Source organism: Catharus ustulatus, chromosome 2, assembly GCF_009819885.2.
Source record: "Catharus ustulatus isolate bCatUst1 chromosome 2, bCatUst1.pri.v2, whole genome shotgun sequence".
Taxonomy (NCBI): Eukaryota; Metazoa; Chordata; class Aves; order Passeriformes; family Turdidae; genus Catharus; species Catharus ustulatus.
In genome coordinates this window covers 124463044-124483566 of record NC_046222.1, presented here as the reverse complement: position 1 = coordinate 124483566, position 20523 = coordinate 124463044, and the positions used below count along the sequence as shown (strand labels likewise).

General features: G+C 55.6%; 2 protein-coding genes across 4 annotated transcripts; both read left to right on the top strand.

The window, feature by feature from the left end:
• Positions 1-1488: 1488 nt before the first annotated feature.
• On the top strand, positions 1489-2490 carry LOC116992594 (olfactory receptor 52B2-like). The gene has a single exon (XM_033052372.1). It carries the CDS (start codon positions 1516-1518, stop codon positions 2488-2490), a length of 975 nt encoding a protein of 324 aa, XP_032908263.1. The 5' UTR covers positions 1489-1515.
• Positions 2491-11815: 9325 nt separating this feature from the next.
• Positions 11816-14878, top strand: LOC116992525 (olfactory receptor 52B2-like). Of its 3 annotated transcripts, none has more exons than XM_033052256.1 (2): positions 11816-12590; positions 13367-14878. In XM_033052256.1, exon 2 carries the CDS (start codon positions 13373-13375, stop codon positions 14318-14320), a length of 948 nt encoding a protein of 315 aa, XP_032908147.1. In that variant the 5' UTR covers positions 11816-12590; positions 13367-13372; the 3' UTR covers positions 14321-14878. The 3 variants fall into 3 exon arrangements, with proteins under 3 accessions (XP_032908147.1, XP_032908146.1, XP_032908148.1); XM_033052255.1 differs by having other exon boundaries at positions 13346-14878; XM_033052257.1 differs by lacking the exon at positions 11816-12590 and adding an exon at positions 12613-12679.
• The last annotated feature ends 5645 nt before the right edge of the window (positions 14879-20523 follow it).

The following is a 20523-nucleotide window of genomic DNA, read 5'->3' as shown; positions in this document are numbered from 1 at the left end:
TGTCAAAATGGGTTTGGGGCAGGGATTCTGTTTGGAAAGACAGGAGGGAAGCAAAGTGGTGTGTGAGAGGAATAGATTTCCATATTTCTGGGAAGTGGAGGTGGAAAGCCTTGCTGAGCTGCCTTGCAGCCCACACACACTAACGCTGGCTGGTGCTGAAGCCTGGGAATGCTCCCAGGCTGATTTAATCGCTGCTCCAGACCCACACCGGCTTCATTCACCTGGCTGACGTGGGCTTGCAAGTGGAAGAGGTGACGGACAAATATTTGCGATGAGCTGAAGGTGTTTTCTGTGCTGAGCTGTGTTTTCAGCGGGCTTTTGGTTCGGGGAGTCCTTAATGGAAGCACTGGGAAATGCAAACACGTCTGCCTTGGGTACCTGCTGCCTGCAATGAGAGTGGGTCAGGCTGCAGCCAGGGAAGCTTTATCTTCGGTCCGAACGCAGGTGGTTTTCCTCTATTCCAGCCCTGGCCGGGATTTTTCTAATCTATGATGGAGTTTACACAGGGAACGGGAGCTGGGGGTGAGGCGGGGGAAGCACACAAACCCAGCAGTCCTGGGTGCTCCTTCTCCTCAAAGCTTTTGTGGAGGACTTGCAGCTTTGTTTGCATTATTCAAATCTCCAGAGATCGCCTCAGGCGGATCAGTCATGGCACAGTGCTCCCAGCTCGGGCTGCCCCGGCACTTCAGGGCCTGGGAAACCTGAGCTCAGGCTGGGACCCGAGCATCAGTGCACAGCTCTGCGTTTGGGGTGTCTCTCTGGGGTATTCCTGCTTTGAGCCAGAATTCCTTGTCCAGGGATCACTCTGTGCAGTCCACTGTGTCTTTGCCCCGCTTAAGGAAGGAGTGGAGAGGGAATGAAGCAAAAGGCAGGAAAAGAAAGGGCTCCCTCTGCTCTAGAGCCAGGCTGGAGAGCTGGGGTTGTTCAGGCTGGAGAAGTTCCAAGTGAGAAGTCTGATGGATGGCCACAGCCCTCAGGGGCAGCTGGATGTCAGTCACATCCCAGACACTGCCCAGCACTGATCCTGGGGAAGGATTTATTCCTTTTGGGGGATTTTACAAGGAGCATTGGTCACTGGTCTGAGCAGGGTGGGAAATGGTGCCATTCCACCTGCCTGGAGGAACCTGGAGTCCCACCACAGACACAGCTCTGCGTGCTCACAGACGGAGCCACTGACTGTGACAAGGCTGAGGGTGACTCCTAGGACTGTTTCTATGATTTTACAAGGTTTTTGTGGCAGTGGGTAAGGCAGGGCTGGCAAAAGGCCTGGCCTGTTCAGCAGTGGCAATGGGAGGACAGAGATGTTTTCCTTACAGACACTTTGTGGGCCTGGCAGAACAAACAGGGTCCTTTGTGCAGAACGCAGCGAGGGGGGAAGGCAGGTGCTGTGTAACTCGTGTCCTGATTTGCAGGCTCTGCCGGGTGCCAGGGGCCATTCCAGGCTCACAGGTGTCGTTCATCCCTTGTGTTTGGCGCACAGGCCTGAGCCAGGCTGACCCTGGGCACGGCCCCGCCATGTACGAGCTCAACGAGAGCAGCTTCGACCCCATCACCTTCGTCCTGACGGGCATCCCGGGCATGGAGGAGTCCCACATCTGGATCTCGGTCCCCTTCTGCCTGATGTACCTCACGGCCGTGCTCAGCAACCTGGTGCTGCTGGTGGTCATCGCCACGGACCGCAGCCTGCACGAGCCCATGTACCTGTTCCTGGCCATGCTGGCCCTCTCCGACCTCATGCTGTCCACCACCACCGTGCCCAAAATGCTGGCCATCTTCTGGTTCAGCGCCAGGGAGATCTCCTTCGACGCCTGCGTCACGCAGATGTTCTTCACCCACTTCAGCTTCATCGTGGAGTCCTCGGTGCTGCTGGCCATGGCCTTCGACCGCTACGTGGCCGTGTGCGACCCGCTGCGCTACGGCTCCATCCTGACGCCCGCGGTCATCGCCAAGATCGCCCTGAGCGCCGTGGCCCGCGCCTTCTGCATCATGTTCCCGCCCATCTTCCTGCTGAAGCGCCTGCCCTACTGCGGGCACAACGTGATGCCCCACACCTACTGCGAGCACATGGGCATCGCGCGCCTGGCCTGCGCCGACATCCGCGCCAACGTGTGGTACGGGCTGACCACGGCGCTGCTCTCCTCGGGGCTGGACGTGGTGCTCATCGCCGCGTCCTACGCGCTCATCCTCCGGGCCGTGTTCCGCCTGCCCTCGCCCGAGGCGCGCCTCAAGACCCTCAGCACCTGCGGCTCCCACCTCTGCGTCATCCTCATGTTCTACGTGCCCGCCTTCTTCTCCTTCCTCACGCACCGCTTCGGCCCCCACGTCCCCGGCCACGTGCACGTCCTGCTGGCCAACCTCTACGTCGTGGTGCCGCCCATGCTGAACCCCATCGTGTACGGGGTGAGGACCAGGCAGATCCGGGAGCGCGTCCTGCGCCTGCTGTGCCCCAGCGGGGAGTGTCCCTGCCCCGGCTGGGGGGGCCGGTGCTGAGCGGGGCAGGGCTGTGGGGTGTGGGGTGTGGGCTGTGGGGTGTGGGGTGTGGGGTGGGCTCAGGGAGCAGCCCCAAAGGCTGCAGCACCTCTGGGCCTGGAGGAGCCGTCTGCCCAAGGGGTTTGAGGGAAGCTGCGGGTGGTGTCATTTCTGGAGATGTGGACTTGGAACATCAGCACCTTCACTGCTGCTGCTGCTTTCTCCTGGAGCTGCTTCCTGAGAATTTCCTTGAACTGCCCTGAGCTCCCTTCGCTGGCAGAGCCTGGGTGGGTTCAGTGAGAAGCATCAGAGCTGCTGAGTGCCTGTCACCTGCTACAGCTGGTCATGTCTGCTGCCCTACAGCTTCATCTCCACCTGCTCCTTCACCTTTCTGACAGTGTCCAGACTGTGAGCACCTCCTTGGGTGCCAGACTGAAGCACAGCACACCCAGCATGGCTGGATGGGCAAGACACTGCTCAGCATGGCACAGGGGGCACGTCCTCCTGCCCTCTGTGGGGACCCTGGCACCTCTTGCTGCTGAGGGTGTTTCCCTGCTGAAGTGCCCTGAGAGCTTGGGAAAGCCTTTGTTGTCCTGTGTTTGAGGGAGGTGTTTCCCTCAAACCGTGACTCCCAAAGGCAATTCCAGCCCTCAGAGTGGTGTGTGAGGAGCAGTGATCCAGGCCCACCACATCCCACAGGGATGCTCTCTGTCCTGGCCGTACAGCTCTGCCCAGCCAGGCACTGCCCAGCGAGTTTTGGCCGTGGTGGCTGGGGAGCCCTTTGTGGAGGCTCTCACAGCAGTGCCAGCAGTGGGATGCTCTGACCCTGTCCCCTGTGAGGCCCCACAAAGGCTCTGGGGTGTTCCTGATGCTCCTCACGAGATGGAGCACTCCAACCGGTTCTGCAGCACGTCCTTTTGCCCTGGCTGGGCTGCAGAGCTCTCTCAGAGCTGCCCGTGGTGGGGGGACCGTGCTGCACACCTGGGGCCCAGAGGTGTCCCACCTGGAGGGGTGGTGACCCCAGGGATGGGGAATGGCTCTGCCAGGTCTGGACTCTTTAAACGCTGTGCCCTGCATCAGGGTGGGAGCTGTGGGGCCCTTCTGGCCGGGGCTGATCACACCCAGTGTTCCTGGTGGGGCAGGAGCCACGGACACACCAGGAGTGCTCAGAGCTGTGACACCCGATGGGATCAGCACAGGTACCCGAGCAGCAAACCCTGCTCCACCACGCCAGCAATGCTGCACCACTCCAAAAGAAAAGGGGAAGGCACTGATTCATGATTTCAGATCAAAACCCCCCAAAAGTTTTTCGGTTTTGCAACACGTTTCTTCTTTCTTTGTTTTATTTTCCGCTGATTTGATCAAAGGTGGCACCCTGTGACGGGCACAGGGGAAATGAAAGTCTGTTCATTAAAGGCTGTTTGTCTACCAGGGGAGATAACGGAGCTGGGCACAAAAGCTGCTGGGCTTTTTCAATGTCCTCAGAACGTTCGTGTTTGCGTTGGCTTTCTTGGCAAAAAGAAAAAAAAAAAGAGTGTTTGCACAGAGCAGCCATGTGATTTTTGATAGGAGATGGAGCTCGAGAAGGAAAATGTGTCAGGAGAGCGCTTTGCTGTGGGCAGCTCTAGGAACAATGAGGATTTGTCAATATTTGGGTTTGGGGCAGCCTGGGCAGTGGAAGGTGTCCCTGCCATGGCCCATGAGAGGAGCTTGAGGCACTTCCAGCCCAAATTGTTCTGTGATTCCATCATCTGTCTGTTCCTTGGGCTTTCCCAGAATGGTTCTACAGGATGGAGGAGGCAGGTCTGAACTCCCTGCTCTGCTCCTTGGGTGGGTGTGGTGACCAGGTCAGGAGCAGGGTGCCAGGGAAATGTCCCCACGTCAATGAATCACCAGCTGGGCCATTCCTGGCCAGGGGCCCGTGCCTAATGGGGCATTAGCCAGCCAAGCAGGGAGATTTATACTTCAAGGTGGTTAAAATGTCAGCTTAATAACTCACACAGAGCAGGAAACCACAATTCCTTCATTTAATATTTTTTTTTCCAAATCTGGAGACACACATTGTTTTTTTTTAAGCTCAGTTCATGGTTTTTGGGAGTGTGTTTGGATTACCTGGATCTTTACCTGGCAGGAAGGAAGGGAAGGAGGAAGGTTCCCTGCCTGTGGCACAGAGTTAGAATTCAGATGAGCTTTGAGGTCCCTCCCCACCCCAACCATTCCATGATTCCATTATCCCATAATTTCAGTGGGTGCTTTTCCCACAAGAAGTAAATGGAACCTCAGAAATCTTTGGGAAATAAGTGGAAGTCACTGAGAAACGGCGCTGTACCCTCAGTGGATGTTTCTGTGCATGGAGAAGGAGCTGAGGCTGTGCCTGCAGTGGGGATGGAGCCTCGGCGATGGAGCTTTGGCTCCTGGTGTGCCCGAGAGGAAAACGCTCCCAGGCTGTGACTGCTTTGCTGCAGCTTCATTTCCCTCCCTGTGCCCTCCCTGCTCAGGGTCCCTGCAGCTTTCTAGGAGGTCCAATTCTAGTGGTCCAATCAAATCAGAAATCAGAAATCAATCAATTAAATCAGAAACCTAAGGGGTTTTTAGCAGGAATGTCTGCTGCTCTCCAGCTCAGAACTCCCAGTTTCCTCTCCACTGTGGTTCCCAAAAAGTTAGAAAAGTTAGTTCTGGGTCCTACAGCACTTCCAGTGTGGGGCAGGAGCAGGGGCAGAGCTCAGAGCTGAGTCCCTGCAGCCCAGGCGGGTCCAGGCACAGCCCTGGGAGCCACCTGTGACCCCGGTCAGGAGATGAGCAGTGGAGTGACTGGTGCAGGACGCTGCTGCTGGGGTGCTGAGCGCTCCCTGAGGCTCCTCCAGACAGCCTGGAGTCTCCTACAGTCAGTGCAGGCAATCAGTTAATTAGTGCAGATGTGGGAAATTCCCAGGGAAATGAACTGGTGACATCCAGGGGTGAGCACAAACCCCGGGGCACTCCCGGCTGGGACAGGAGGGGGACAGAGCAAGGCTGGACCTGGCGCTGTTGTTTGAGCCTTTTCAGGCTTTTCACTTTGTCTCCTTGCACATCCAGGGTGAATCTCCTGGGAATGGAGCTGGGGAAGGGGCTGGAGCCCCAGGAGGGGCTGAGGGAGCTGGGAAGGGGCTCAGCCTGGAGAAAAGGAGGCTCAGGGGGGACCTTGTGGCTCTGCACAAGTCCCTGCCAGGAGGGGCAGGGAGGGGGGGTCGGGCTCTGCTCCAGGAACAGGGACAGGAGGAGAGGGAACGGCCTCAGGCTGGGCCAGGGCAGGCTCAGGGGGACATGGAGAAAATCCCTCCCCAGGTCGGGCTGTGACCTGTCTGTCTGTGCCCTCTGTCCACTGCCCCAAACTGTGCCCCAGACTCTCAGCATCCTCTGGTCTCTGCCCAGCCCCTTCTCCTCCACTCTTTGCCTGGTGCACATGGCAAGCAAACCTTCCTCAGGTATCTCTGGCTCAGCCAATCAGGAAAAAAAAAACAAAGAAAAAAAGTTTCTGACTTAAATCAGGAAACCCATAAGTTTATGTGCTTAAATTTAACAGAGAAATGGGATCATCAGAGAAATCTGAAACAGCTGCATTTGCCTTTAGATTCAAATAAAATAATGGCAAAGTGAATATGAGACTTGATCAATAAAGTGTAAAAGGGCAGGAATGTAATTAACGGCAATCAGTGCTTGTCTCCATTCCGTGGAGACCTGGAATTTCATTTTCTGATGCATCCACATGGGCCGATAAAGTTACCCCAAGCTTGAAAAAAGTTACCCCGAGGCTTGGTGCAACCTGAGTATTTTTTATGTTCACAACGTTGTGATACAGAGCTCATTATGTCACACAAACAAAGTAATAAATAATAAGTAAAGCAGCTGCTGGTGGATTTGGCCAAGTGCAAAACCTCGCTGCAGTACACTTCTCATTTTCTGTGTATTCCTGGCGAGGCCCTGCAGGGATTGGCAGGTGCTGGCTCTGATGTTGTGTGGTTGGTATCACTTGTGCAAACACAGTATGAAATCATTGCTAATGAGGTTTCCAGCTGATGCAGACCCTGATTTAATGGAGGTGAGTGCAGTCCCCAGGAGGGGCCAGGGGGGCTCGGGGGTCTGAAGGAGCTGCTGAGGGAAGGATTGTCCTGCTGGGACCCCTGGGTGGTGAGGAAGGGGTGTCCTGCTGGCACCCCTGGGTGGTGCTGGCCCCAGGACAGGTCCTGGTGTGTCCCTGCAGCAGAGGGGCCTTGCCCCTGGGCTGGGATAGCAGTGGGGAGATTCCTCCCAAGATCTGTTTCAACATTTATGGCTAAAATACCCTCTGCCCCCAGCTCTGCCCTTGGCTGGGCAGGCAGGCAGAGCAAACCCCTGTTCTGGGTCATGGACATCTGTGAGCAGCACCTGGAGAGTTCTCTGCACCAAAGGAGGAGCCTGGAACGTCTGCCTGGAGTCCCAGCCCTCTCTGGACAATGCAGATTGCCTGATGCAACAGAACAAAGTGAGAATTTTCTGTTCCTTCAGTCGATGCTCGCATTTTGAAATGGTGTGGGGATGGAGGGAGGCAAAGTGAGGAGAGGAAAACAGGCTGTCCCTGTCGAGGGGAGGAGGGGGATGCCCTGGCACCACCTGGACTGCATCCACACATCCCTTGGAGGGACATGGCTGGCACAGGGCTGTGTGATCACAGCCCAGAGCAGCTTCCCTGCAGAGCTCGTGTTCCATCCTTGGTGACAGGTGAGGCTCAGGCCTTGGCTGGGTCCTGTCCTGGGCTGCCCCACAGTTCTGTGCCTGTGAGTCATTTTATGGCTCAGGGCGGGTCATGTGTGTTCAGGACCTGTAACAATGAAGTTTTGTCCTTTTTTTACTCACAGGAAATGTGAAGAACAGGCTGTGAAGGCAGCTGGCAATGGCACTGCCCAGCTCCCATCTCCTGTGTCCTTGGGCATCCTTGGCATGGGGGAGTCTCCTCCCAGGCCCCAACCCCTTCCAGAGATCAGGGGCTGTTCCTGTCCACCTCTCCAGGACTGAGGGGATGCTCTGGCTTAGAATCCCAGAAGGGTTCGGGTTGGGAGGGACCTCAGAGCCCACCTAGAGCCACCCCAGCCATGGCAGGGACACCTCCCACTGTCCCAGGTGCTCCAGCCCCAGTGTCCAACCTGGAACTGAACATCCCAGGGATCCAGGGGCAGCCACAGCTGCTCTGGGCACCCTGTGCCAGCCCTGCCCACCCTGCCAGGGAACAATTCCTGCCCAGGATCCCACCCAGCCCTGCCCACCCTGCCAGGGAACAATTCCTGCCCAAGATCCCACCCAGCCCTGCCCACCCTGCCAGGGAACAATTCCTGCCCAAGATCCCATCTAAATCCTCCCTATTTTAGTTTAAAGCTGTTTCTTCTTGTGCCACCCCATCACTCTCACTCCAGCCAGCAGTGATGGGAGGGGATGGGGACAGTGCCAGGGCTGTCCCCAGCAGCACAGGGTGTTGGTGGCAGTGAGGGGGACAGGGATCAGCTGTGGGGACAGGGAGCAGGCTGGCATCGCTGTCCTGTCCCGGGCAGAGCAGCTCTGGGGCTTTGGCTCCTGGCACGCTCAGGGTGCAGACACCACCCACGTCCTTCAGGAGCTGTCTGGGCCACGAGTCAGAGACAGGAGCCAGGCTCTCTGTGAGCTGATCAGGAGATTTCTGACGGAAAGAAAACTTGGGTAATTTAGAAAATTGACGTCAGCATCAAATATCCTGAAAGTTGTGAGTGAAGCCAGACAAATGGAGCAGCTTGGCTCTGCACCTGGGTTCTCCTGGTCCCTCTGTGAACTCTGCTTTGTGGATTTTGCAGATGAAATTGAGCAGCGACCTGGGGACCTCTTTCCATGCAGCACACAGACAAGAAATGAACCATGGGTTGCTGAGACACATTCGCTCCTTTTGGTTTTCTTCTGAAACAAACACACTTTTTCTCAGCTGGGTAAATATTTGTTGTGCTGATGGTGCTGGAGGTTGTCTGCTCTGGGAACAGGGAATTGAACGTGGATGCTGCCAAAATATGCCATGGCTGGGAGCTGTGAGAGGAGAGGGCTTGAGCCCAGGTGTGGGGATGCAGGGCTGGCAGCAGGAGCCCAGGGCACCCAAAGGCTGGCTGGGGTGTGAGCCCAGGGCGTTTTACATCCCCAGAGCAAACCTGGCAGGATGGAGGGGGTTGGTGAACCAGGAAAGAAGGTCTGGAGCAGAAAGGGAGGGTCCCTGGGGGTTTTCAGGGGACTTGGCCACGGCAGATTGCCAGTGGCTGGGTGAGGAGGTTGTCTCAAGGGGAAATGGTCCTGGAGTCCCCTGAGCCCACATTGCCCAGGTCGTGGCTCCCTCTGCCCCCAACCTTTTCCTTGCTCCTTTGTACAATGGCTGGGCTCCAGTGCCCACCCACGTTCCCTGGCACTGCTCCTTCCCTGGCACAGGCAGCAGCCTTGGACAATGCCAGGCACACGCTTCCAGCCTGGCCAGGACAGCAGAGATCCCCTGGAGAACATGAGCTGCTCACTGAGACCTCTGCAGCTGCCATCCTGCAGCCCCTGAGGGCAGCACAGCCACCCCCCAGTTTGGGATTTATTGGGATTAGCAGTCCAAGTGGAGAGTGATTCTTTACAGGAGCAGAGAGTGCTAGGGCAAAGGGAATGGTTTTACACCAAAAGGGGTCAGATGTGGTCAGCAAATTCCTCCCGGGCAGGGTGGGCAGGGCTGGCACAGGGTGCCCAGAGCAGCTGTGGCTGCCCCTGGATCCCTGGAATGTTCAGTTCCAGGTTGGACACTGGGGCTGGAGCAGCTGGGGCAGTGGGAGGTGGCAGGAGGCTGGAAGGAGATGAGCTTTAAGGTCCTTTCCAGCCCAGCCCACTCCATGATTTGGTGGTTCTGTGGTTCCATGATTCCTGTAACACCTGCAATCCCAACCAGGCTCAGCAGGGAGGCTCTCGGGGGTTCGGGGGTGTTGGCTGCTGAGAATCATGAACAGAGCAGTTCGGTTTGGGAAGCACCCTAAACATCACCTTGTCTCACCCCCCCGCCCTGGGAGGGATGGCACCCTGCCCCTGCCAATCCCAGCAGGGATCCTGAGCCCCGAGCTCTTCCTCCCATCCCCTGGAGCAGCCGAGCTCACAGATCCCCTCTCGCATTCCCGTGGAGAAACTCTGCCAAATTCCTTCTACCGAATTAATCACCAAGAGCGATCTGCATCACAATAATTATTCAAATCAGGGGCTGCTATTAATAGAGAGCTCTGTTGTTGGCAGAGCTCATCCCGAGCACGCCCGGCACCCCCGTGCTGGCAGGGTTGGCAGCGCTGCCCACCCCGCTGCTCCCAAACCCGGCTGTGCTGGCCCAGCCCGGCCCGGCCCAAAGGGGTCCCGAGGAGCGGGGGTGCCCTCGGTGGGTGGGGGGCACACGGAGACCCCCAGAGCCTGTGCGGGGACAGGGGGGCTGGAGGAGCGGGGGAAGCGCCTGGGGCTGCTGGGGCTGCTGAGCGGGACCGGGAACGGGACCAGGAGCATCCCGGCCCGCTGGGATCCCTGCAGGGACCAGGAGCGGGACCGGGAACGGGACCAGGAGCATCCCGGCCCGCTGGGATCCCTGCAGGGACCAGGAGCGGGACCGGGAACGGGACCAGGAGCATCCCCGCCCGCTGGGATCCCTGCAGGGACCAGGAGCGGGACCAGGAGCATCTCCCCTCGCTGGTATCCCTGCAGGGACCAGGAGTGGGACCAGGAGTATCCCAGCCCGCTGGGATCCGGACAGGGACCAAAAGCGGGACCAGGAGCATCCCGGCCCGCTGGGATCCGGGCAGGGACCAGGAGCGGGACCAGGAGCATCCCCGCCCGCTGGGATCCCTGCAGGGACCAGGAGCGGGACCAGGAGCATCCCGGCCCGCTGGGATCCCTGCAGGGACCAGGAGTGGGACCAGGAGCGGGACCAGGAGCATCCCCCCTCGCTGGGATCCGGGCAGGGACCAGCGCTGCACCGCCCTCGTCTGCAGCCGCTGGGCCCTTCCTCCCCTCGCCGGGGAGCGCTCATTTGGGGCCAGAGGCGGCTCTGGGAGCGCTGGTTTGGGATTTGGGGCCAGAGGCGGCTCTGGGAGCGCTGGTTTGGGATTTGGGACCAGAGGCAGCTCTGGGAGCGCTGGTTTGGGGTTTGGGACCAGAGGCGGCTCTGGGAGCGCTGGTTTGGGATTTGGGGCCAGAGGCGGCTCTGGGAGCGCTCGTTTGGGATTTGGGGCCAAGGTGGATCTGTGGCGCTGGGAGGTTGGCAGAGCTACCACACTCCCCGCTAGCCATAAACAGGACAAAGCCCTCCCTCCATCCTTCCATCCCTCCATCCCTCCATCCCTCCATCCCTCCATCCCTCCATCCCGGGCGTTCCCGGCAGCCGGGGCGATGCTCCGCACGCACCGGGCGATGCTCGGGGGCGATGCCGGCCGGGACCACCGCCCCGGCACCGCCCGCTCGCCCCGGGACCACCGCCCCGGCACCGCCCGCTCGCCCCCGGGCAGAGCCGCGCCCTCCCTGCCAGGGAAAGGCGATTTAATTCCCGAGTGAGCAGGATCGCGGGGGCTGCCCAGGGTGCGCGGCTCCAGCCCCAAACCCTCCCGCACAGCCCCAGAGCGCTGCAGGGCGGGGACGGGGCTGGGGCTCTTGGTGACGCTTTAAGGCAAAATGAAAAGATTTTGGGGAGGAAGAACCCGAGGAGCCGCTTGGGCAAAGCTGTGCGAGCTGCATCCTTAGAGTGCATTAAAAAGTGCGTTAATAGAGTTTTATGGTGAGGATGGATCGTGGAGGAAAGGCTCTGGTAGATCGTGGGGGAAGGGGTCTGATCGGTTCTGGAAGAAGGGATCTGGAGCTGAAGAACTCCTTTGGTGCAGAGCCCCTCGGTGCACTGAGATTCCCACCGGATCCCTGTTTATTTGCAGTTTAATATTTGCATTTTGCCAGAGAGGCCGAGCTGTTGGCATGGCAGCACAGCTTCCAGCACTAGCGATATTTTTTCTGTTAACACCTCACATCTGGTTTTGTTTCATGCAATATTTATCCTGAACTGCTTTAAAAAAAATTACAAAATTGTAATAGTAGTAAAAGTAATAGGGAATAGTAGTTATTGTTATATAATAGTAACAATAACAATAACAACAACAATAACAACAACAACAAAACAACAACACCACAACATTATTGTTATTGTTATTATTGTTATTGTTATTGTTATTGTTATTGTTATTGTTATTGTTATTGTTATTCTTATTCTTATTCTAGAAGCAGATATTATTTTGATTGATTTTATTTTTAAAGATGATCCACCGTCATATTGTGTTTCCCTGGACACTTTCCTGGTTCAGGGTATTTTAGACATGAAACTGAGTGTGAACAGGGCTGTTCACATGTTGTTGAAGGCACAGCAGCTTTTCCATACACGGAGTCAATATTTTGGTGTGCAACAACATCAGAGTTTTTCACCCCTTGCACCACTTCCTCCTGTGCTATGGAGAATCCCTTGTGGTTTGAGTTTTGAAATGTAAGACTTGAGTGTTAATACAGAAGCTGCTGAAAACAGTCACACCCCCTCTTCATTTGTGTGACTGGGGCTGATCCAGCCCCTGGGGCTCTTCAGGGCTCTCCAGGGCAGCAGCACCTCCCTTCCTTTGGCTGGAGGGAGAATTCCATCTCGCACAGGTTTTTTTCCTCTGACACAAAGGTCTTTCCAACTGCCTGGTTAAATTTTAGTTCTGCTAGGTGTGCTCTGAAAAATGCTGCAAAGCAAATTGTGCTGGGTCTCGGAGCCAAAAGAGGAGGGAGAGAGAAGTTTGGAGATAGGGAATGTGGGCAGCCAACTTCAAACCTGGAGTTAATTTTGTTCTCTATCCCAGTGTGAGCCCAGGGGCCCCAGAACCCCCCATTATTGGTGCCTGAGAACATCTCGTTCATCTCTGTAAACACTTGACCATTCCTTCCTCATTGCACGGCTTCTTCTTCTGCTCTGGACTCAGAGAACGCAGAAATATCACAGAAATATCACAGCATTCATGCACAAGAGCTGATCCTGCCTCCAGTCACTCTGCTTGAAGTGGAAGCACTTGGAAGAAAAGCGTGTAAGTGCTGCGTTCAACTCGATGAGGAGGAGACCTGGATGTTGGTGTTGACACGTAGCAGGGTGTGAGGACACCCTGCAGCACCCGGGGTTTGTACATGGGGTTGGGAAATGGGGTTGGGAAATGGGGTTTGTACATGGGGTTTGTACATGGGGTTTGTGCCCCTACACCCTGCTGCACCCGGGGTTTGTACACGGGGTTGGGAAATGGGGTTTGGTAAATGGGTTTGGGAAATGGGTTTGAGAAATGGGATTGGGAAATGGGGTTTGTAATTGGGGTTGGGAAATGGGGTTTGTAATTGGGTTTGTACCCCTACATCCTGCTGCACCTGGGGTTTGTAAATGGGTTTGTACATGGGGTTTGTACCCCTACACCCTGCTGCACAGTGCAGACCTGGGGTTTGTAAATGGGTTTGTAAATGGGGCTGGTAAATGGGGTTTGTAAATGGGGTTTGTAATTGGGTTTGTACCCCTACACCTTGTAGCACAGTGCAGACCTGGGGTTTGTAAATGGGTTTATGAATGGGGTTTGTAATTAGATTTGTACCCCTACACCCTGCTGCACAGTGCAGACCATGGGGCTTATAAATGGGGTTTGTAAATGGGGTTTGTAAATCGGATTTGTAAATGGAGTTTATAAATGGGTTTGTAATTGGGTTTGTACCTCTGGCTGTGGCTCTGTGCAGACCAGAGCAGGTGACATTTGGCATGTGGTGCTGCTGGAAGAGCTCAAGCACCCAAAGTAACGCCCTGTAGTGTCCTGTGCCTTGGCTCCAGGTGAGCATGCCCCCGTCCAACGAGAGCAGCCCGACTCCAGACACGTTCATCCTGACGGGGGTCCCGGGCATGGAGCACCTGCACGTCTGGATCTCCATCCCGTTCTGCTGCCTGTACCTGGGGGCCCTGCTGGCCAACGGGGTGCTGCTGGCCACCATCTGGGCCGAGCACAGCCTGCACCAGCCCATGTACCTGTTCCTGGCCATGCTGGCCCTCGCCGACCTCACGCTCTCCACCACGGCCGTGCCCAAGGCGCTGGCCCTGTTCTGGTTCCGAGCCGGGCGCATTTCCTTCGGCGCCTGCCTGACCCAGATGTTCTTCCTGCACTTCACCAGCCTGGTGGAGTCGGTGATCCTGCTGGCCATGGCCTTCGACCGCTTCGTGGCCATCTGCTGCCCGCTGCGCTACGGCGCGGTGCTGACGCCGCGGGCCGTGGCGGGCGCGGGGCTGGCGGCCGTGCTCAGGGGGTTCTGCGCCATCCTGCCCTGCGTGCTGCTGCTGCGGCGCCTGCCCTTCTGCGGGCCCCGCCGCATCCCGCACACCTACTGCGAGCACATGGCCGTGGCGCGCCTGGCCTGCGCCGACATCCGCGCCAGCCGCTGGTACGGGCTGGGGCTGCCCTTCGCCGTGGGCGTGCTGGACCTGCTGCTCATCGCCGCGTCCTACGCGCTCATCCTGCGGGCGCTGGCCCGGCTGCCGTCCCGCGCCGCCCGCGGCAAGGCCCTGCACACGCTGGCCTCGCACCTCTGCGTGCTACTGCTGTTCTACGTGCCCGCCGCCTTCGCCGCGCTGGTGCAGCGCTTCGGCCGCATCCCGCCCGACGTGCACATCCTGCTGGCCAACCTGTACGTGCTGTTCCCACCGCTGCTCAACCCCGTCGTGTACGGCGCCAGGACGCGGCAGATCAGGGACAGGGTGCTCAAGGTGTTCGCCTGCCCCAGGAGCTGCGTGTGAGACCAGCAGAGGGAAAATGATGGAGCCCACATGGGGCTCCAAGCTCCCCACCCCAAATTCTCCTCCAGCTCTTTCGGGCAACGCCCCAAGTCTGCCGCCCCAGAGAAATACAGAACAGCCGGCATCCTCATCACCCTCCCCAGGTTTGTGCAAAATGCAAGATAAAGGCAAAAATCAGGATCTCTGACTGGCAATGGAAGGAGAGTGATGGAAAAAATGAGAACCTGCTCCAGGTACGTCACCTTTGGGAAATCCCGGACTCATAGCTGGGGTGGAAAGGGACCCCAGAGCTCATCCAACCCCCTGCTCCAGAGGTTCACCCAGAACAGGTTACACAGCATCAGCCAGGTGGGTTTCACCCTCTCCAGAGAAGGAGACTCCACAGCCCCCCTTGGGCAGCTGTTCCAGTGCCCCATCACCCATACAGTAAAATAATTTGTCCTCATATTCAGCTGGAACTTCCCATGTAAATGCCCTACAAAGAGCAGGTGGGTGGAATTCCACTGTGGTGTGACAGCAAATCTGGACTCAGGTGGAAGGATGCATAATGAATGTGTTCTTCTGAATGACACCTGTATAATGAAATTCATCTTGGAGATTTATTCTTCATTAAAATTCATAGCATTGAAAAATCTCCAAAAGGAATAGTAGAGAAATAAAACCAAGTTTTTCAGCCTTCATGGGGTGTCTTTATTCCTTAGCTGTACCATTTGACCTTACTTTGAGCAAACATGTCAGTGAAAAATCATTCTCAAAAGAATCACAGAATGAAACAAAGGGTTGTAATCAAACCCTAAAAACGCTCCTGCTCCAGAGTAGCTGCTTTCCTGGAGCTTAAAAATCCCTTGGGCATCAGTTTGGAGCAGCAGCTGGAGGTGCCAGAGCAGAGCTGCTTTCTCTGAAAATAGCCCCCCAAAATCCAGAGCCATTCTGAGGTGGAGCACAAGGCTTTTCTTTCAGCAGCTCTCTCTCCTCGTTTCTTGTAGCTCGGAGGTGACACGTGGCATTGCTGTTTTGTGAGGAAATGAGAAGTGGAAGGATGGCCCTGGGCAGGGTGGCTGTGAGCCATCAGCAGGGTGGCACTCGCCTCCAAGGCCCTCAGCCAGGGCTGCTTCCAGTGCCAGCCACGTGGAGAACTCCTTGTTTTCTCCACAGCAACATGGATTTAATTCCTTATCACTTTACTGCCTGTTTAATTCATGCCCACAGTCACCCAGAGGCTGCAGGGCCCAGAGACCTGCCAGGTTGTGAAGGCAGAGGGACAGTGTTTATTCCCATTTTCAGTGGCATTTATTCCCATTCTGAGCAGCAGAAATGAGTTCAGTGATTTGCCTGAAGTGTATCAAGCCTCATTTTACAAGCTAAATGGATTAAGTTTTTTTATGGTAAAAGTCTTGTTTTCTAGACCCTCAGCTGCAATCTGATCCTGGGCAGGTTCCCCCCCTCTGCCTCAGAGGGATCACTGTGTGCCTCACCTTCACCCCAAAATTAAAGGGTTAAAGACAGGGGACTTGCTGGTGCAGTCATGTCCAGGGTGAGGAACGCTGGCACCAAAATGGTGCCTTGGAAATGAGAAAGGTGCTGGGGTGCAAAGCAAGGAAGCAGAGAGAGATTCCTTGTCTTGCTACAAATCTCAGATTTAAAACCAAACCCAACTATCTCAGCTCCAAACCTGTCGGGTTTCAATTGGCTCTTGACCTTGAAAAATTTCTGTGCAAAGGCTCCAGCACAGCCAGAAAAGCCGAGAAGGGAGAAGGAGATTGATGCTACAACACTTAAAACCAGCACATTTACAGCATTTCCTGATTCCCTGCAAAACAGACCTGGTGCATTTCTTTTTGCCAGGAATCACTGGGTTCTGTGGAGTTCTGAGGTAAAAAACAAACCTGAGTGCTGCTTTGGTCCCAGTGTTTGAGCTGCATTAGGTCAGAGAGGATCTCTGCAATCCCTCCAGCCCCAGCATTCTGTGATTCTGCAAACCCTGCATTTGGGATTAATTCATTCTAATTATAACAATACATACACACAGTATACAATACTAAAATAATGCATTTAATTTAATTTATGAAACTCTGCTGTAAAGCACAATAAACCTTTGTGGGTGTGTGTGGAACCTGGGCTGGGGTTTTGCTGCAGGTTTGCCTTGGGGGTGTGTGCCCTGCCATGAGCATTGATCCTCTAGAGAAGAGAGGAGAGATTTCCTGGGGTGGAGAATTGAGGGAACAGCACCCTGTGGATCAATAAAGCCCTTTAAAGTCAGCTGGGGCTGCCAGCACAGCCCAGCACAGCTCAGCACAGCCCAGCACAGCCCAGCACAGCACAGCCCAGCCCAGCACAGCACAGCCCAGCACAGCCCAGCTCAGCTCAGCTCAGTACAGCCCAGCACAGCCCAGCTCAGCACAGCTCAGCACAGCACTGCACAGCCCAGCATGTTCCTGGCTCAGCACCTCCCAGAACGGCCCCTGCAGATCCAGGGAGCACAGGAGAAACATCAAGGGATGGGATGGGATGGGATGGGATGGGATGGGATGGGATGGGATGGGATGGGATGGGATGGGATGGGATGTCACTGGCATGCCATGGGATGTCACTGGGATGTCACTGGGATGTCACTGGGATGCCATGGAATGTCACTGGGACCCTGGGGTCACCAGTGCTGCTGCAGCAAATGAATGCAAATCCACTTCCCCCTCAGTCCTGCTGGGGCTTGGATCGAGCGATCAGGGCTGGGTGAAATCAAATCCTCAGCCTTCACTGGCTCTGGGGATGCCTCACAGGGTGCCAGAGCCTTCCTGAGGGGAGGCAGTCCTGCTCCACAGGGCCAGTCCTGCTCCTGGGCTGGCACAAACACAAACCACAAACCACAAACACCCTGCTGGCACTCAGTCATTAAATATTGCCTTCAGTGGTTTCCAGGCTGTATCTGTGCTGCAGCCCGTGAGCACCCTGCTCTGGGCCAGGTCTAGCCCAAGCCAGGCTTGGAGCAGCCTGTGGCAATCAGGGCTCAGCCCAGAGAGCCCCTGCCCTCAGCTCATCTCCAGGCACACCCAGCACAGAGCAGGGGCTCAGGGTGCTGCTCCTTCTCCCAGGGAGCAAGGACGAGGAGACAGCCCCAGTTGTGTCAGAGGAGGTTTAGGCTTGGTTTTAGGTGAAGTGTCATCACTGAGTGGCTGCTCAGCCCTGGCACAGGCTGTGGAGTCCCATCCCTGGGGGGATTTCCCAGCCCTGTGGATGTGGCACTGGGACACGGTCAGCAGTGACCCTGGCAGGGCTGGGGACAGCTGGACTCGATGGTCTCAGGTGTTCTGACATCAAGAATTCCATGGCTCTGAGCTGCTGTGGTGCCTTGGTCCAACAGAGCAGGGCTCACTGTGACCCCTCAGAGGGCAGGTCCTGCATTTCAGCACCAGTGAGCTGCAAACGGAGCTGGAGAGGTTCCCCCTGTGCCTGCAGTCACACCCAGCCATGTGCTGCCCTCACTCTCCACACAGGGATTTGCTGGGCTGTCTGATGGACCCTGGGCCAAGCCTTCCATCCCACTGTGTGCACACCATGGCCCTGCTGAACCTCCCAGGGCAAGTGCAGGGAGAGTGAACACACTGACAGAGTCCCTGTCACATCCTTTTGGGGCAGCACAGAATCCCAGCCTGGTTTGGGCTGGGAGGGATCCAAAATCCCACCCAGAGCCACCCCACTATGGCAGGGACACCTCCCACTGTCCCAATTCCCAATGTCCAACCTGGAACTGAACATCCCAGGGATCCACGGGCAGCCACAGCTGCTCTGGGCACCCTGTGCCAGCCCTGCCCACCCTGCCAGGGAACAATTCCTGCCCCAGATCCCACCCAGCCCTGCCCACCCTGCCAGGGAACAATTCCTGCCCAGGATCCCACCCAGCCCTGCCCACCCTGCCAGGGAACAATTCCTGCCCAAGATCCCACCTACATCTCTGCTCTCAGTTTGAAGCTGTTGCCCCTTGTCCTGGCACTCCAGGCCTGTGTACAAAGAACCTCTCCTGCTTTTTCATGAGCCCCCTTTTCGTGACTGCAATAAAAAATCATCTTATGCTAATGAAGCTCTTCTCGCAGAATGAGGAGTTGCTCATCTTTGTACCAAGTGTGAGTCACGGTGACTCAGAGGTGTCTGTGTGTCTGACAGACACCTGGAACCTTCCAGAGGAGCTGCCCGAGCCCCCCAGTGCCCCTGGGACCCCGATCCTGCTGGCTGTGGTGCTGCTGCTGCTGCCCAGGCTCCTGCTGGACGTGGCCACTCGCCGTGTCCCCACTCGCCGTGTCCCCACTCGCCGTGTCCCCGCTGGGACAGGGCCACCCCCAGCTCCAGGGAGAGATGTGACCACATCTGGCCCAGCTGTGCTGCTCCCGGCAGGGAAATGGGAAAGGAGAGGGCAAGCAGCACGGGAGGCTGGGTGGGTGCAGCAACCTGGGCTTCTGAGCCAGGAAAGAGGCAAAAGCAGGGTCCAGTTAAATTCCAGAGAGAGAATCCAGGGGGAAATGGAGCCACACTCATGGGAGGTGAAAGGACAACAGGGTGGGTGGAAAATTGTGATAGGGCAAAATCCTGATGGAAGATAAAGGAAGAAATCTTCCATGTGTGGGTGGGACCTCAGTCCTCGGAAATATAAAACTTGGATACAGCCAGAGCTCCTTCTCCAGGCTGGAAGCTCGTTACTCTCAAGGACACAACAGGTTTCAACTACAAAAACTTGTTTTCCATTTGGAATTTCTGTCCCTGACTGTCCTGACCTCCTCAGCCCTCAGAAAATCCTCGTGCTGCCCCAAGCAGAGAGCAGATGTACACACAGCTCTGCACGTTATCACTGCCATCGTATTTTATTCCATACATTGCCTGAGCCCACAGCAGCCCCCTGACCATGTCACCATTCTCACTGCTGTCTCGGGGATAAAGACAGACAAATTCAGGCAAAAACTTCAACTTTGTCAATTTATCAGCTGCCTCAATATTTAGAAGTTCCCCACAGCACTGTTGGTCTTATTAAAAAATGTAAAAAAATCTATTTCAGAGTCGTGATTAAAGCCCATGTGTCCACCCAGCAGTGAGTTTGACTTTCCCAGTTCCTCTGATCCAGACTTTGTCTTGGGCAGGTGAATGACTCAGAATGACTGCACTGAGGATGTTTGGGTTTTTTCATGGTAAATGTGAAAGTTCTGATCCAAAGAACATATAACTGTTCATCTGCTAGATAAGGATTTAATAATGTCTTGAGAAAAAAAAATGCAAAATATTGAAAATGAAATAAAAATGAAAAAAGAATATGAAAAAAAATTAATGCAAATTTCACCTAAAATACCAGCAGAGAGAAAGAAAGTCCAGAGAGAGACTTGACTTACTGAGTTCAGACAAAGTGAGAGTTAAAAGAAAAGCTGAACTGATCCCAAACTTGTCCCCAGTCTGGTGTGGGGGCTCTGATGAGTCTCCAGCACCACCCCCAAGCCCAACGTCACTCAGTGACTGCAGTGACACAGAAATGGGATTAAATGAGCCACTGCTGCTTTGCAAATCTGAAAATAAAAAAAAGACAGATGGCAAATTCTTTGTCTTTTGGGACCCTGAAGCTGAGGACAGAAGTTCTTCGGACGTGCAGGCCTTGCCTGAAGCCCACTGTGGGTGTTTGCTGGATAAAGGTCACGAAATTCCTCTGGAAATGCACCCAGGATGTCACAACAGATCAGTGACCCATTCCAGATCTAATGTTTGTGACTCTCCTGTAGCTGGGAACAAGCCCCACATGAATTAGCACATTAATTGGAGTGGAGAGAAGGGAACAAAAACTCTTTCCATACCTTGCCCTTGAGTCCCATCAGCGAAACCTCTCAGCGGTGACATCAGGCTCTGCAAGGGCCCCTGAGCCACAAAACCTCGTGGCACTGCCATGGAAATGTCCCATGGAAATGTCCCATGGAAATATCCTCCATGGCACTGCCGTGGAAATACCCCATGGAAATATCCTCCAGGGCACTGCCATGGAAATACCCCATGGAAATATCCCATGGAAATATCCTCCAGGGCACTGCCATGGAAATACCCCATGGAAATATCCCATGGAAATATCCTCCATGGCACTGCCATGGAAATACCCCATGGAAATATCCTCCAGGGCACTGCCATGGAAATGCCCCATGGAAATATCCTCCAGGGCACTGCCATGGAAATATCCCATGGAA